At 36.3% G+C, this 17,347-nt stretch overlaps 1 protein-coding gene across 2 annotated transcripts; it reads right to left on the reverse strand.

Moving 5' to 3' along the window:
- Positions 1-13,442: 13,442 nt before the first annotated feature.
- Positions 13,443-16,786, reverse strand: LOC125218123 (Plasma-membrane choline transporter family protein). 2 transcript variants are annotated; one of them, XM_048119728.2, is made up of 8 exons: positions 16,535-16,786; positions 15,731-15,804; positions 15,353-15,448; positions 14,848-15,031; positions 14,491-14,715; positions 14,297-14,413; positions 13,843-14,076; positions 13,443-13,747 (listed from the first exon to the last, which is right to left on the reverse strand). In XM_048119728.2, exons 1-8 carry the CDS (start codon positions 16,604-16,606, stop codon positions 13,535-13,537), a joined length of 1,215 nt encoding a protein of 404 aa, XP_047975685.1. In that variant the 5' UTR covers positions 16,607-16,786; the 3' UTR covers positions 13,443-13,534. The 2 variants fall into 2 exon arrangements, with proteins under 2 accessions (XP_047975685.1, XP_047975683.1); XM_048119726.2 differs by having other exon boundaries at positions 15,353-15,804.
- Between the last annotated feature and the right edge of the window lie 561 nt (positions 16,787-17,347).

A 17,347-nucleotide genomic window follows, 5' to 3' on the forward strand; every position in this document is an offset into this window, starting at 1 on the left:
TAGTCTCTTCTTCCACCGATTTGTCATATCCCACATAGATGTATCTTTCACCATCAATTGACTTTTAGTAGCTCAGACAGCCTTGCACTGATAACCTTATGTGAGTAGTAGCACCAGAATCTACCCACTAAATATCATTAGGCACTAAATCCAAATTAACTCCAGAACAGACCAAAACAAGAATTGTAACTTTCTTTGTACCCCATGCGTGATATTTGTCACAATTCTTATTTTATATCCATGTTTACCACAAAAGAAACAACTATCATTATCCTTATGTTATTTCTTTTGTGATGAACCCTTATCCATAGCAACATTCTCAATACACTTTTTCTTAATGCCCTTTACTTTATTTCTTGAGATACTAACCAAAAGTGCAACACCAAATGCACAAGCAAGTCTTTAGAATTCAAGCTTAAGTGAAGCAACGTGAGACATTTTCATAATGTTCTCCCTTATGTTGCCCTTTGCCCTTATACTTTATTGAGATCAAGCATGCTTGTCTCAGCCTTAACGTTTTTCGCAAAACGTTCTTTAATTTTTGGCAAGGTGTTCACTAGTCTTAGTGATATACTTAGATGCAACGCCTCGAAGGCTTCTGGGATACTACACCTAATGATCAGTAGATTTACACGATTCGAGTATTCTCACTTCTCATAGTTATTCCTTTGATAAGAAGTACTATCGTCCGTAGGAGAAGTAGGTTGCTCAATCCTTAGCGCGTAATCCAAATCCATGCAACCCAGAGCAATAAGAACATAATCATTCCAATCCATTAATATTTGACCCATATTGTTCATATTGGAAGAAGCTGTAGGAGTAGATATCATGACATAATAGAGAACCAAATCCGAAACAATTGTCATGTTCACATAATAAAATTCAAATAAGAAGGTAACATCTCGAGGTACCGACACAACATTCATACCAAGTCTTTGGATAGTAATATGAACTTGCAAGTGGCAACCTCTATGTAGTGATCAAACACTGAAAATAAGATTATGTCAAGTAATGTCCACCTTTGGCATCACAATTACTTACACAAAAACTAGATAATTGTCACCCATTTATCACCACAAATATGTATGTATCTCGTGCCTAATAATAATCTTCCTTCGGGCCGACTAATATCCGCATTAAAATACAAACACATCACCGTCCTAATATTCGCAATAAAGAAGTCTAGACAAGAGAGGTTACTTTAGCAACGTCATGCTTCGACTAATCTACTTTGAACATTAGTTAAACATTACGAGGTTCCGAGCACAACATTTACATAAAGTTTTTTAACAGTAATGTGAACTTGCAAGTGGTAACCTCCTTATAGTGATCAAACACTGATAATAAAATCATGTCAAATAGTGTCCACTTTTGTGCATCACACTACTTACACGAAAACTAAATAATTGTCACGTATTTATCACCAAAGGTATGTGTGTATCTCGTGCGAAATATTAATATTCCATTGGGCCGATTAATATCCGCATTAAAATACACACATCTATAAAAGGAACATGAAATGTACCAAAATTATTGAATTTAAAACTTTAATTAAATTCTCAAAAGAATTCTTAATTCCCAATTAATTAGCCAATTAATTGAGAAACTATGCGAATTATACACAATCAACTGAATCATTTATTCACACATTCCATATAACAAAAGCATAAATATGGAAACAGGGATTTCTTCTAAAACATAATGGAATAATAAATCAATCAATACAATATACAAACTCAATACTACATGTGCATATTATATCAATTAATATCATTCCATATACATGTAACCTACTGAAACGAAAAAGAATGAAATTTAAATTCACTCATAATTCCTTACGGTAAACACAAACACAATTATAGATATCTCAATTAATCCCAACACAAACTGGAGCGATACACAAGTACTCCATCCGTCCCCGATTAAGAGTCGCACTTGCATTTCTGCACTTGTTTTGTAAAAATAATAATAAATAGTTAAAGTCAATAAATAGTAAAATAAGATAGAGTGAATTTGAGCTTGACTTCTTCAATCGTGAGGAGGAGGAGGGAAACGGGCGTTGAGGTCGTCGAACACGCCAATAAGATAGGCGATTTCGCCACTCATGGTTTAGCGCTCTTGTCGAGCCTCGGCGGCCATCCTTTGGAGCTCTTCAATTTGTTGACGGCGATGCACGTCTTTTAGCCTTTGTTGCTCCCAAAATTGTTGCTCCGCCGTGCGCCAATCGCCTTTAGCCGTCCACCCTTGGCGGTTGTAGGCGTTCTCCCTTTGTTGCTCCACCCAACGGGTGTCCCAAGTGTTGGACACGTTTTGCATGTAGGAGCAGATGTCTCCTAGTTGGGCGGAGGTGTTCGCTTGGAACTCATCATTGGGATTCGGCCTCCCGCGGCGATGGCCCTCCACTTCCTCTTCTTCTTCTTCTTGGCAACGTTGGGGCGGTGGAAGCGGCGGTACTCCACTATCTTGGGCATGTGAATGCACCCCTTTTTCATTATAGTGATCAATAGCGTCAAAGGTGGAGTCATCATCGGGCTCAAAGATGGGGATGCGAGCCGGGATATTTCTCTTCCTGAACTCCCCATTGATGGGGTTGGCCTCAATGGCTCTTCGTTGGGCTGGAGTGTCGAGCTTCCAATTGACTTGCCCAAACGTCGACCTTGGTCAATTGCGGGATTGGAACAGGGAAGTGATCCCCCGCCACTTGCAAGAAAAATCCATGACCCCAATAGTCGGTCTTCAATAATCCCACCGAGAAAAGCACCTCATAAGTGATAAACCGGTCCCCGCCATCTTCCGTCAATCCGGCAAAAGATATGTCCAAGTGTTTGGCAATCGCCATGATCAAACCCCCGCAACATATAACGCCTCCATCTTTCTTTGTGATCCGGTCCACATAGAGAGTGAAGAGGGTTCCATAGTCGAATCCCTTCTTGTTGAGAAGACACCAAATCACATTGCGCTCTGTTTGGAAAACACTTCCCCCATCGACCCTAGCAAACATGAGTTGGGTCATAGCGCGGTGGAGGTACCTCAAAACGGGGTTGCGAATCGATGAAGACTTGGCATAGCCCGCGGCGTGCTCGTGCACATTCATCATCGCACCCCAAACCTCGTCAAAATCGTAGTCATTGTCTTCCTCGGGGTTGGGGTCGAAGCAATGGAACACCCCACTAAGCTCGTCCACGGTAAGTGAGTGCCAACGGTTGCCTAGGCGGAAGTCGATGTTAAGCGGAATATTTTGACGATGATCATTGGTGACCTTCAATGAGCTAAGAAACTCAAGAGTATACCCCTGAATGACGGCCACTTCCTCTGGAACATGTAGCCGAGACCGTTCCCGTCACCTACGTCGCACAACGCGCAAAAGTCCTCCGCGATTCCCAAAGTTTGGAGAGGGAAATCGGGGGGGTATTTCGAGGGCGCCGTCTCTCTCGCCGACACCTTCTTCCACATAGCCTTTTGCTCATCTGTGGCAAGGCTAATGTCATAGTTCTTCGCATTCTTGGGCTTTTCCTTTGATCTCATTATCCTACATAAGAAAATTTATATTCTTTAAGAAAATACCAACAAATAGGCAATCAAAGGGTCCCCCAAACTTGCACTCAAAATAACTAAAAACCAAGAATCAACAATCATATGCAAGTTTGTGTATCATAGCATCCTAGATGGTAGCATGTAAACATGTAGAGCATAATCAACCAAAATAGGACACTTTAATCCATCCCCCAACGTGAAATCATCCCCCATGCAGAGACGTATCAACAATAAATCAATACTAATCAACAGTCTCTTAGAAATTCACAAGTATTGCAATTCATGGAAGTAATAATAGCCTCACAATGCTATGAACATGATTACAACATATTATCAAGTATAAACAAAAGAGAGTCACTATTCACCAAGCTTCAATTCACCACCCATAACACAAATTAACCATGGAAATTCAAAAATAAACACACACAATCATCCCTCATCATGAAATAAGAGTTTCTACCGAACAATTCATTCAATACATAGGATTGACAACCCTAATCTTGTAATCAACGTTTGCATCGCATGAGCATAAGCTAGGTGACTCGTCCTATCAAAGTAATAACTATGCTAAGGTATTGTAGTTTGGAATTTGTATAACCATAACTGTGAACGCACATCCCTGGAATTCCCCTTATCTCTATCGTTTATCTCTGTGTCTTATTTGCATCTAGTTGTTATTTACCTTCAATTATTTTCTGTTTTCAAAAGTTTTCAAAATTCTCTTGGTTCTCCAAAGAGTAATTGAGTCTTAGTAGAAGATAGACAGTCTGTGTTTGTCTTCCCCGTGTTTGATATCCGGTGCTGACCTTTGGTGTAACACCCCGACTTTTTCTATCATGTTGTTGTTCTTGAAAGAGCGATGATTTTCAAGACAAAGTTTTTATGTTCGTTTAACCTTTTTTTTTCGAAGCTTAAAAGAATTTTGACTTTCGCGGTCGATTAAGAAGAATTCTAATTCTTTGTTTGAGCCAATTTACTACTTAAGCATTTTTTCACCTAAATTAATTCTTTTCTAGCCGAAATGGTTAGTTCTTTTAAGCCCAAGAGATAAAAATGTTTTGGAGCCCAACAAGTGATTGGCTTTGAGCCCCAATTCTAAACTTCACTCCAAATAACGGCCGGCGTCTCTTCCTTCTCCCAAGCGTGACTTATGATCTTTCATATGCACTCAACAGTCACAAATTAAACCACAATTAAGATCACAAATCTTTATCCCAATAGTCACGGCTTTTCACACTCACACAAATTTCCGTTTCATAATCAAACTCCTTGACTGCATAGAAGCTTTGATTTTGTTGTATGACTTCACGCAATATTTTGCCAGAGAAGGAATAGTTAAAGAAGAAAACTTATGGCCTTTTAGAAGAGGAGATGGGCGCTGACCGGGATGATACGAGGTTGGCCGGCGACGACTCCTTCTCCAAGCAGCAGCCTAGCGATCAGCAGACAGCAGCAGCACGCTGCGTTCTGACAGACGGAAAAGAGAGAGAAAACGGAGAGGTGGATCAGCGGGAGGGAGTGTAGCAGCAGCGACTGTAACGCAAGGCGACGGTGCCCGGGTCATTCCAGTGATGACGTCAGCCTGGACGTGAAGAAACGGAGGAGCTCGATGGCGGGAAGCAACGGCGGACAGCAGCAGACCGCGGTGATCAACAGCAGCGGCACCGCCTTTGAACCGAGGACAGCGGCCGTCGATGGATATCAGCCACGAGCTGACGGTGGCAGGCAGCAAGAGCAGCGGCTCTGTCTTACGCTCAATGTGAGTAGCAGGCTGGGGCGAGGCGACCGTGTGGCGACGAGCAGCAGCTCGAGAAGGCTAGCGGTGGTGGCAGCTCGCTCGCCAGCGAGCTGTGAAGGAAAAGGCGGCGGAGGCTTCGTGGCGCGACGACCCTATCAACAGCGGCTGAACCGGCAACAGCAGCCGCGGCTCACGGCGGTGCTGCAATGTGAGAGAGAAAAGAGGAACGGCGAGACCGGAGGCTTCAACTGCACCGTGACAGTAACGACACTACGCTCTGTCCGATGGAGGAGTTGCGAACTGAGGTAGGGAGATGGTGATGTATGACGGTAGAAAGAGAGAACGAGACGGGGAGAGAAAGATGACAGAAGTGTTTGAATGAAAAGTGTAGGACTTCAAAGCCAATTTTGGGAGTTCACGGATCACGTAAGGAGATGGATTGAGGTTAATTTGGTTTGGACCAAATTAATTAAATTGAAGATGGGGCAGGAGTACATTAAATCAATGGGTGACTCCATGCATGCTTTTTGTGAACGGAATGGAACACAAGGCTTTAACGAACTAGGTGGGCTCTATTGCTTTAACTCATATATTTTTCAAAAGATGAATATGGTGCTATAAGGGTGGTTTAAATGTTATGTCATGCCGTATTTTTATTTTTTGAATTGCCTATCTGATTGTCTACTAGGATAACATCCTACTAGACTTTGATGGTTAACGAATTCGGGTCTAACCAGGGTTTGAACCCCTACTTAGGCTAGTGCACTGATAGGGATCGTGAGCCGTCTTTTGGGTCGGCCGGTCCAGTGATCGAGTTTGTGGCTACATTCTCGTTTCACATGATGGTTCAGATATGGCATATGATGGATGATGATGATGATGGTTGTCTGCGCGGTCACATTTTTTTTACGATGGAAATGATTTTAGTGTTCTCTCGGCATTTTAAAGTAAAACCCGAGATTCACTCAATGGTGGTTTGACATAACTTTATTTATGAAAATATCTTTGGCATGAGTTCACTGAGTACATCAAGTACTGAGCCCTGCATGTTTTCTCTATGTGTAGGTTGAGCTGTGACGAGCGCGGTGGATGTTGAGCATAAAAGTGAAGAAAATAGCAAATAAAATGCTTTGAATATATTATGTCTCCATACATAATACTATTCTTCTCTCGAATGCTTCCGCTGAACGTTGTTTTGTTTATCATTTGATATTGTTGAATATTATTTCTTTTAATCATCGGACAATTTCTATTTGATACTCTGTTTTGAATGATTAAATTACCACGTTTGATCGATGTTTCGAGCCAATTGATGGTATCCCCTATTTCTTCCCCACTTCTTAAATCCCCCATTAGTTGCGATTCAACCGTGCTTTCTACCCTTAGAAAATGCGGTCATGACATTTGGCTATACTATTTCTATTTTGTATACTTGCAGGTATTAATAGTGCTAAAAAATATTGAATCAACGCGACTGATTTTAAAGCCGAGCTCGTACAGGAGGGTTTTGAGGCGGCATGGGTTGCGAAGGGTTTTGACGCGGTGTGGGTTGCAAGCGGGTTTGAGGCGGTTGGAGGCGGCGGGGGATTGCGTTGGGCCATCATCGGAGCGAGACATCTTTGGGAAAAAGAACATGAATTTCTATGAAGGAGTCGTCATTTTCTAGTAGCTAAGAGAGTAACTTTTGATTTTGAAAAAGTTTTATTTTGTATTTGTTTTAATATATTATGTTTCATCCAATTTTTGCCAATGGATATTAAGAACTTAATTTGGTGTAACTAATTATAATTAGTAATTTAATTTGGTCAAATTCGAATTACAATGCAATCACCGTTATTTGTTAACGACGCCATTGATTTAGGACTAATTCTGGTCCGAGTTCATTTGTGAGAGATCGAATAATCAAAAAGATAATGTTCATGACCAAATTCGTAAATTGGTCATATGTTTGGGACCACATTTGACCTTTATTCTTCTTTTTTTCTTCTTTCTTTTTTCTTCATTTTCTTCTTTCTTTTTAGTATTTTATCTTCCTTTCTTCTCTTTTTTTTTCTCCTTAGTTTATGTTTCCTCTTTTTCCCTTTCTCTTCTTTTTCTCCTTAGTTTATGTTTCCTCTTTTTATTAAATTATTTTATACTTATGTTAGAGTTTAACTCACTAAAATATTCAATTCTTAATATCATTAAGAATACGATTTATAATTTTAAAATTTTATTAAGACTATATTGATTAGTTATTAATTTAATATAAAATAATTATTATAATAATTATTATTATATAATATTGTGTGATTTATAATTAAAATAATTATACTATAATTATTTAGTAATTACAACCAGTTTTTAATATTATAACAATAATATTATTATAATGATTAAATATAATTATAAATATAATTATAATTAAGTAAATTTGAATGATATTAAAAAATAAATTAATTATTAATTTATAACATAAAAATAATAATATTAATATTGATTAATAATAATAGTATAAAGAGTGAGAAGAATGAGAGAAGATAGTATCACTTTTGGTACTTAGTTTTATGTATGTCCAAAATAACCTCAATGACACAAATGAAAAAATATATTTGTTTAGAGGGCATTAGGGTGAAAATTGCATGAGGTACCAAAAATATGTTTATAGATACAAAAATCGATATAAAATAAAGATCAGATACTGTTTATGTGCGAAAGTGAAAGATCAAGTACCATTTATTTAGTTCACTCATTAAAATATAATTGATATGAAAGTGGATTTGAAGAAATTGTGTGTGTGTGTGCACACCACACACAATACACATACTACATGCAACTATGCACACAATACCAGTGGCGGATCCAAAACTTTTGATTTGTTTTAACAAAATAAGAAAATTAAATTAGTGTCGTGATCTAAGAAATGAGAAAGGAGTGCAACCACTGGAAAATTGTGACAACTTAGATATCGGTTACTCTCAAATACTAATAATTAAGAATGTTGGGGGTACCCCCGTACCCCTTGTCCTTCATTGGCTCCGTCAGTGCACAATCCTGCATATACCACACACACTAATGTATATTGGTGGCATATCTAGGAAATAAATTGGAGGGGGTGGAATTAGGAGTAAACGAAGGACGGTAAACAATTGTATCAATTTAGCAAATAAGATATTAAAAATCTCAAAACGACGTAGTTTAGCCTCTCTGTCTTTCAAAAAGAAAATCCGCAAATGAGGGTGTGACGATTATAGTGTTTTCTGTAGGCCTCAAGAAAAAATTAAGTCATTCTTGCAATTTAGAGTGACTCACTGGCAAATCCAATTTATAACAAAGGGGGATGGCAGCACCCCCAAAAATTGTAAATAGACTAGTGGTAATCTGCTCAACTTTCGTAGCATCCAATCGAGATCAAATTCTAGCAGGCGCAATTTTTGCTATTTTATCTTCATTAGGCTATATTCTATTATCTTCATTAAATGCCGCTATATTCTATCTTCATTATTTGTTTACAGTTTCTAATTACAATCTAATTCTAAATGTTTGGTTACAAATATATTACTCCCTCTGTCCCATTAAAAATGAAACGTTTTCCTTTTTTGGCTGTCCCATTAAAAATGAAACGTTTCCTAAAATGGAAACAACTCTATCTCTACTTTTTCATCTCTCTTACTTTCCTCTCTCTTCTTTAACTCACAAAACAACACTACATAAAATCTCGTGCCGATTCCCAAATGTTGCATTTTAAGTGGGACGGAGGGAGTAGTTTATTTGCCTAGCGATTACTGTCTCTGTCTCCATTTTAGGTTCGATTACATGTAATAATTTATTATTTACTCTATCATTTGTTTTATTCACAATAAAAGTATGGTTAGATATTATTTTTAGTATTATTTATAGTTTCTAATGCTCATATTTGATACAATTATTTTAAAAATATGATTGTTTTATATTTATTTAAATATTTAAATTAAAATAAATTCTTATATCTAAGAGCCTCTACCTCAATTAGTGAAAAATTTAAAGTAAAATAAAATAATAATATATTTTTATGCCCAACAAAACGAGTCACTAGAAAATAAATGATGGAAATAATAGAAGGAGATAAATTGAATTTTAAATCTTTATGTCGGTGAAATTATTTATCGCACCCCCAATATGAAATTCCTGGATCCGCCATTGTGACTATATATTGATTATATTACATTACACGAGAAATTTATGGATTAGTTAGGCTCCCCTTTGCGGTCGATGTTATTCATAAACATGCACACAAGATTTATCTATCATTATCTAATAAAATTTCAATTAAATTATATGATTATTTCCTAAAATATTGTAAAAAATGATAAATATATTATACAGAAATAAATAGACGAAATCACTATACAGTTCATTAAATTCTACTACAATTCATTAAATTCTACTACAATTCAATTCTATAATACAATCACATTATATTGCCTGGTTAAATAACTAAGGAAAATTTCTATTTGAATTACAATTTTTGGTTGACTTTGGTCAATCTAATTACTTATCAAAGTTGATAATAATTAAATCATACTAACTGTTAAACATTTTTCGATTGTCCCATACAATTAGAATTCTGGTGAAATGTGTTATGTAAGTTACATTTTTAGTTAACTTCTGATAAATTTAGCATTGTTGTTTATTATGATTGATCGATTTTAGATTATTACTATAAATTAATTTTAGAAGATATAATAACGATTACAAAAATTGTGATTTAATTAGCTAATTTTATAAGTTATGGGATTGATTAGAGCCAACCAAAAGTTGTGATTTCAATGAAAATTTTCCCTTATCTATTAAGCATGACTAAAAATATATAATCATTCAGATATATTTAGTAATGCGAATCATTAAATATTTTAAGATGAATGAAATATATAAAATATCAAAATATGATTTTTATTAAAAAGTAAAATTACAAACAATACACATAGAATATCTTAATTACGAGAAATAAATTAAATTTATAAAAATAAGATCCTGGATTTTGGAAAAATGGATCTAGACGGTAATTCAAAATTGATTACAATAGTGGCACTAATGAATCAATATTCCTAATGAACTTTTAATCAAGTTAAAAGTCTATTAGGATAAGATCTGTTTTGATTTTTTGGATCCATAGTCAAACTCAACAGTATTTTATAAATAAGAGAAGGAGGATCAAACAACAATAATTTCATCATCCTAAGTTTTGAATTCACTCTCCCCTATAAATTTCAGAAATTCCCTCACCATGGGTGTGATATTTTCTCTTTCCTATATATTAAGGGATTGATAGCATAAGGCCTATATAATATTCAAACTTTGAATAATGATATAATTGACTACATGATTTAAGATTCAAATCCATTGGTGGAGTGCTGGGAATAGCAAGCCCTCATTTACAAAAGGAAGAGTGCAATCAAGAGGTATATTATGATCCCTAGAGGCATGTCTAGATACCTGATATCACTTATTTGTGGCATTTAACTAGTTCAGTTTTCGCGTGACGTGTGACTGACAACCTTTACAGTAATCAGATAAGTACATAATTATGTACTATCGCAGTCCACGAATAATAAACTCAATTTGACTTTGTACAAGTTTTAATAAATGTAATGGAAAATAGCGAAAGATGAGTCATAGTTTTATACATCCATTTTAATTTAATTACGTTCTATTGTAAATTTCTTTCATGTAAAAGCATGTATATTTTCAGGAGTCATCCCTTTGATATTCATGGGACTGGGGATCTTAAATACATTTCCAGCACACAGCGAGGATAACCTTTGGATTTTGGATTTGGGAAGAATAGGATAGGCTATAGAGGGAAAGAATTTTGATATAGTAAATTCATTATGATCAAGAAATTAAAGTTCAATAGTTAGTAGGGATGTATTTATAAGATCAAGGATATTTTCGTCTAAAACTCATATAATTTTTTATGGAAAATTGCGACATAGTTTATACTCCATCCGTCCCCAAAGAATATGTACTTTGGGCTCGACACGTGTTTTAATGTAAAATTAGTAAAGTAAGAGAAATGTATAGAGAAAAAATAATTAAAATATTATTAGTGGAGAATATGACTCACCTTATTAGAGATAGAAGACTTTCCGAAATTAGAAATTGCATATTCTTGTGGGACGGACTAAAGATAAAAGAGTGCATATTTTTGTGGGACATGGGGAGTACTTTATTACTCCCTCAGTTTCGTGGTAGTTGAGTTATTTCATTTTCTACACTCGTTTTGAAAAAAGTGATAATAAATAGTTAAAATGGAGAGAGAGTATTATGAGACAAAATAAGGTACTTAGGAGTATATCTACATAATTCTCTCTATTATGTTGTTTTTTCTCACCTTAAACTATTTATTACTACTCCCTCCGTCCCTCATTAGAAGTCACACTTCTGTTTCTGCACTCGTTTTATAAAAATGATAATAAATAGTTAAAGTGAAGAAATGGTAAAGGAAGAGAGAGAATAATGTAAAGAAGAGTCTTATCTACATTATTCTCTCTCTTATTTTACCATTTCTCCACTTTAACTATTTATTATCATTTTTATAAAACGAGTGCAGAAACGGTAATGTGACTCCTGATGGGGGACGGAGAGAGTATTACTTTTTTTAAACGCGTGCAGAAAATGAATTAACTTTAACTACAGAATTACTGTGGAACGAAGAGAGTACTATCTCGAGAGTATTTGAGACAATATTCAATGAAAAATCAACCACGTTCACCAAATATAGCAAAACATGCCATCAAGTTCGATACAATTTGAGAACATCACGGAATAAATTATATACCAATTTAATAACTAATCTTAAAATTTATTTCTCAAGAGTAAATGAAGCACCTCTACCATCCTTGGGAAACAATCATTAATACAAACACAAATGTGGCGTTCAATTGCCATGACTAAGTATTGTAAGATTATGCATCTAGAATTCAGTTGTGGGATTATTTTAGTTCAATTGTCATGACTAAGTATTGTGAGATTATGCATCTAGAATTCAGTTGTGGGATTATTTTAGTTGGAGATGAGAGGCTATGACTAATTATCATGAGACTATTCATCTAGGATTAAGTTGTAGGGTTCAATCATATGAACCAAACATGATACATCTTTAATCATGGGATTTAATTTTGGCAACCGAACACCCCCAAATATGTAGGGCTGTAGAGGCATGTGCTACTCCCTCCGTCTCATAAAAATATGGGCAATGGATATGACACGGGAATTAAGACAAAATTTGTAAAGTAAGAAAAATGAAGAGAATGGTATGGTAAAGTAAGAGAGAAGATGATAATGATAGTTAAAGTAGTGTTAGTGGATAGTGAGACTTACATTATTAAATTGATACTCCCTCCATTCCACAAGAATATGCACTATTTTTTTTAGTCCGTCCTACAAGAATATGCACTTTCTAATTTTAGAACTATTTTCTCTCTAATGAGGTGGGACCTATTCTCCACTAACAATACTTTATTTACTTTTTCTATGTACCTCTCTATTCCTTTACTAATTTTGTATTAAAATCTGTGTTGAACCAAAAGTGTACTCCCTCTGTCCCATTAAAAATGAAACGTTTTCCTTTTTTGGTTGTCCCATTAAAAATGAAACGTTTCCTAAAATAGAAACAACTCTATCTCTATTTTTTCATCTCTCTTACTTTACTCTCTCATCATTAACTCACAAAACAACACTACATAAAATCTTGTACCATTTCCCAAATGTTGCATTTTAAGTGGGACGGAGGGAGTATATTCTTTGGGGACATAGGGAGTAACTTTCCAAAAATAGAATGCACATATTTTTGTGGGACGGACTATAATATTCAATCGTGACAATTATTAAATTATTTTCATTTTTAGTTTTCGTTTCTGAATAATTGAACCCAAATATCACAGGGCCATTATGCTATGATATTTTAAGAAAACAGGGATATAATGTGACAACATTTTATACAACTTTGGTGATCAGTTTTCTTAACAGGTCGTGTTCATGTTTGTTGTTCTCATGTCATGTCGTTATCGTGTAACGACACAACACGGACGATTTGCCACCCCTATTCGTGACGACTATTGAAATTATTTTCTTTTTTAGTTTTCATTCCTGAATAATTGAACACAAAATATCACAGGGCCATTATGCTATGCTATTTTAAGAAAACAGGGAAATAATGTGACAACATTTTATACAAGTTCGGTGATCAGTTACATGAAGCCATATTTAGATATACATTGTATAATTTCATATAAAATCAAGTCAAGCAAGTCCTGCTTCTTCCTGTATTTGGTCTATTCTATTTTCTAATACTTGTCTGGCACGAGCACTTCTGTGCTGCAGGCGTTGATGTAGTTTTTCCGATATCTGGGCGAAGAATGCTGCATCCCACCTGCTTATCAACGATGGATCTTCTGCATAACAGATATAAATCGATGTAACTGCACTTTCCACGACCACCATGGCCAGTCCAACCTGCAAACCATATATAAGAAACCAGTAAGCAGGCAAACCAAATGCAATGCTTGTCATTGTCAAATGGCACAAGACGAAATAAGCTGCTTCCTTACCAAGATCATACCCATCAACATAGCAGTAGAGCCTACCATAACCACCCTCTCGGGATGCTTGATCCTGGTCCAGATTGCTGCACATGTTCCTGATATCAGCCCACCCAACACTGTGCCCATGAACAAAACAGCACCTGAACAATCGTATGCTATAAGTGCCTCCACACCGGTGGACTGGAATAACTCCCACGCATCTTTCGCTGAGTGATTAAAGCTTTTCCCGTAAACACCAATCTGGATGAGACGCCAAATCCATGTTTAGGTAGGTATCCAAGTGTATTCTCAGTTTACAAATTAAGGACTATAAGTTCCACTCCAGTAAATATTATCCTCACAAATTCCCCCAAGTAATAAAAAAAGTGAGGCAAATATGGGGTAATCATTGTACTCTTAAAAGGATTTAATGTCTTCTGTAGGTAGTTGTTATTGCTAGCATACACGCACTCGTTAGTACCTGGACATAAGCATACTTATTGAACCAGCGAACCAGAAACTCTACTAAATGGAACAAAAAATCAACACAGCAGAGCAGACACTCATTGTTGCCAATTTTTGACCGCAATCCTCTGATCTGTAAATTTCATTAACCAAATTATTGATGGTAAGAGGCAATCGAACTGAAACTACATACAGTTTAAATGTGCTCACCTCCCACCGTAGGGTTCGAATAGCAGCAGTAAAAAGTGACCCGTAGCATATACTGCCAAAAGAAGTAGTGACAGCATGTTGCAACGAACTCATAACTAGTTTGGGAGGCATTGATGATGCTTCTCGACCACCATGGATAAGAACAAGAAAAACCATACCCGAAACAACGACGTGGACAATATTACAGAGAACTGCACCAGTCCAAAACAAACTCACTGACAGAACCTGTAAGTGCATGTGGTAGGACCAATACTATGTTATAAGATGAGTAAATGAGAGCTTAACTAGTTCACAACCCTAGAAAAGCTAATATACATATATATATAATACTTATAGAGAAAAAACTTGCCAGCTCACCACAAGAAGCCACCAGAGACCACTATCTCCAATGCCTAAAGCAACAACCCCAGCTGCACCAAAAGACCACAGGGCTAGCCACAAAAGCATTACTAGCATGAAAAGGCTAGCTACTCTTGTGATCTCAGGAAGGTCCCAGACCATTTGTACTGCTCTTTGTAGTACCAGCATGGTAAACGGGAGCCTGGAAGGAGAGAAGAGATAAACAGAACCAAACAATGCATAAAATGTTAAATCCTTGCTATAGATGATAACACACTTACTAGATATGTTTCAGAATATTAAAAAGCTCAAAAAAAAACAAAATCATTAGAAATATACACAAATTAAGAGGAAAACTTTAATATTAGTACTTGTACTTAAAGAAAAGAAACGGATTTTCCTTATTACTGGGAAATGCAACAGGCAACAGCATCTAAGCATATTGGGCCCTTGTTTTTAACCATTAAAGTTATTGAAAAATCAACAAACACTAAGGTATTAACCACAAGGCCACAATGCTTACCTGTCAATAACAGAGATGACATACAGGAACTGCAATGCAGCACCAATAGCAAATGCAACACCCCAGAAGAACTGCTCGATCCAGAAACACAGCACACTGATGACAGCAAGATATGTAGTCAATATGTGCACAGAGAACTTCATCATTTGAGTGGCACGTGAACCGAGCAAGAATAACCAAGTCCACCCCAAAACTGCACCAACTCCACCAGCCACGGCATACAATGGCCAGTAGTCTTCAGTTAAACCATCCTTATTTTCGAGAAATCCCATTGTGTATTTATCAATATTTAGCCTATCCAATTGCTTAAACCTATTTAGCCCAAAAACCCCGAGAGCAAAACCTACCACAACCAAATGCGCTATAAATATCACCAACCAGAACACATCCCGCCAGCAACGAGACACTATTTGGGAGATTCCTTGAGAAGATGACTGACTCCCCATGGCATTCTGCAGACCGATTTATAATGTTATCCACATAAACAAGAAAAAAAACTGGGGAGGGAAAGAGTACAGTTACATCCTGCACTTGTTCATATATCTGCAAGCAAATGTTGATCATTCACATAGAAATTAATAAGACGAATATGTCTAGGTACAGTCATCACGATCCTTGTTGCAGATAGCAATACAGTCATTTGGTTAGCTACTTAAATTAATTTTAAGATCATATCCATTCAGAGAAAATTCGTGTTATGCACAAATTATTAAAATAAAATAAGAAAAAGTTTAACAAAAGGATCTATACTGCGTTGCGGTTTTTCCTAGGGGAAATCTAAAGCAGAGTCGGCCGGAAATGCAGGACAAAACTAATTCAGTGATCTCCAAAAACTAACTAATAGATTCTAAAAATGCCGCCCAACTTCATTTGCACCGAAACCGATAAATTCAACCAAATCTACTTTTTCTTACGAGAACTGTTCCGCTTGCCAAGGTCTACAATCGCTGGCACATCTTAAAATCAATCACAGCAAAATCCACACAGAACAAGCACACAAAGTCTCCATAAATCAATAAAATAAGAATAAGATGATTAAATTCACCAAAATATAAACGCCTACACAGGTCGCCGGATCAAGCACAGTGAAATAATCGACAAAATTAAACTCAAAACAACAATAAAGCGAAATCCAAACTTATAGTTGCTCCGAAACAACACACAATCTAGCCATGTCCATACCGCTTGCGGTGGTCCGACGGCGGAGTCATAGGAGGAAGAAGACGACGACGATGAAGAGCGAAAGTCATTCATTAGGCCACGGCTAGCAGGAAGTCGGCAAAATCAACGTATATACTGGATCAGAATTTTGTTTGGTAGCGAACATGAGTAGTTTTGCTAGGGTTTGGAAAAATTTGACAGCAAATAGCAGTTTGAGAGGGTGACGGCATTTGCAAAATGGGGAAAGGGAAAAATTTGGAGATGAAGTGAGGAAAAAACGAAACGGCTATTATTTTAATTTTAGCAATAGATTAGCCAAAAAATTTAAATAAAAAATAGGAGCGAGTAAACGGCGTGAGTTGCAAGGTAGTCGCAATCCTTTTGCTGTGACTGACCTGTGAGCAGGGATGTCAATCGGGTCGGCCAATCGGGTTTCGGGTCAACCCTATTCGGGTTGCGGGTCAATCAGGTGCGGGTTTGTCGGGTTGTAAAAGTTCAGCCCTAACCCTAAAAACTCAGGTTTCCGGCTAGCCCGACGGTTAATCGGGTTGCTACCGATAAGGTTAAGGCTCGATAAATCCAATAAATCATGATGAAAATTAGTTATATTTATAAAATATAAAATATTTAATTATAATAAATTTGATATATATGCTTAAACTCAATTATAAAATACTATTATTTGTGATATTTCGTGAAATTTTAATACATGTTAAAAATTTTAATATTCTTTTAGTGAGATTAATTTATTTAACAGTTATTATATTAATAAAAATTCAATATATAATTTATATATTTACCATAAAATTGAAAGTTATCTTTTTTTAGTTATCT

Source organism: Salvia hispanica, chromosome 1 (genome assembly GCF_029641045.1).
Source record: "Salvia hispanica isolate PSC_SH4W2 chromosome 1, Shi_PSC_v1, whole genome shotgun sequence".
In the NCBI taxonomy this organism is placed as follows: domain Eukaryota; kingdom Viridiplantae; phylum Streptophyta; class Magnoliopsida; order Lamiales; family Lamiaceae; genus Salvia; species Salvia hispanica.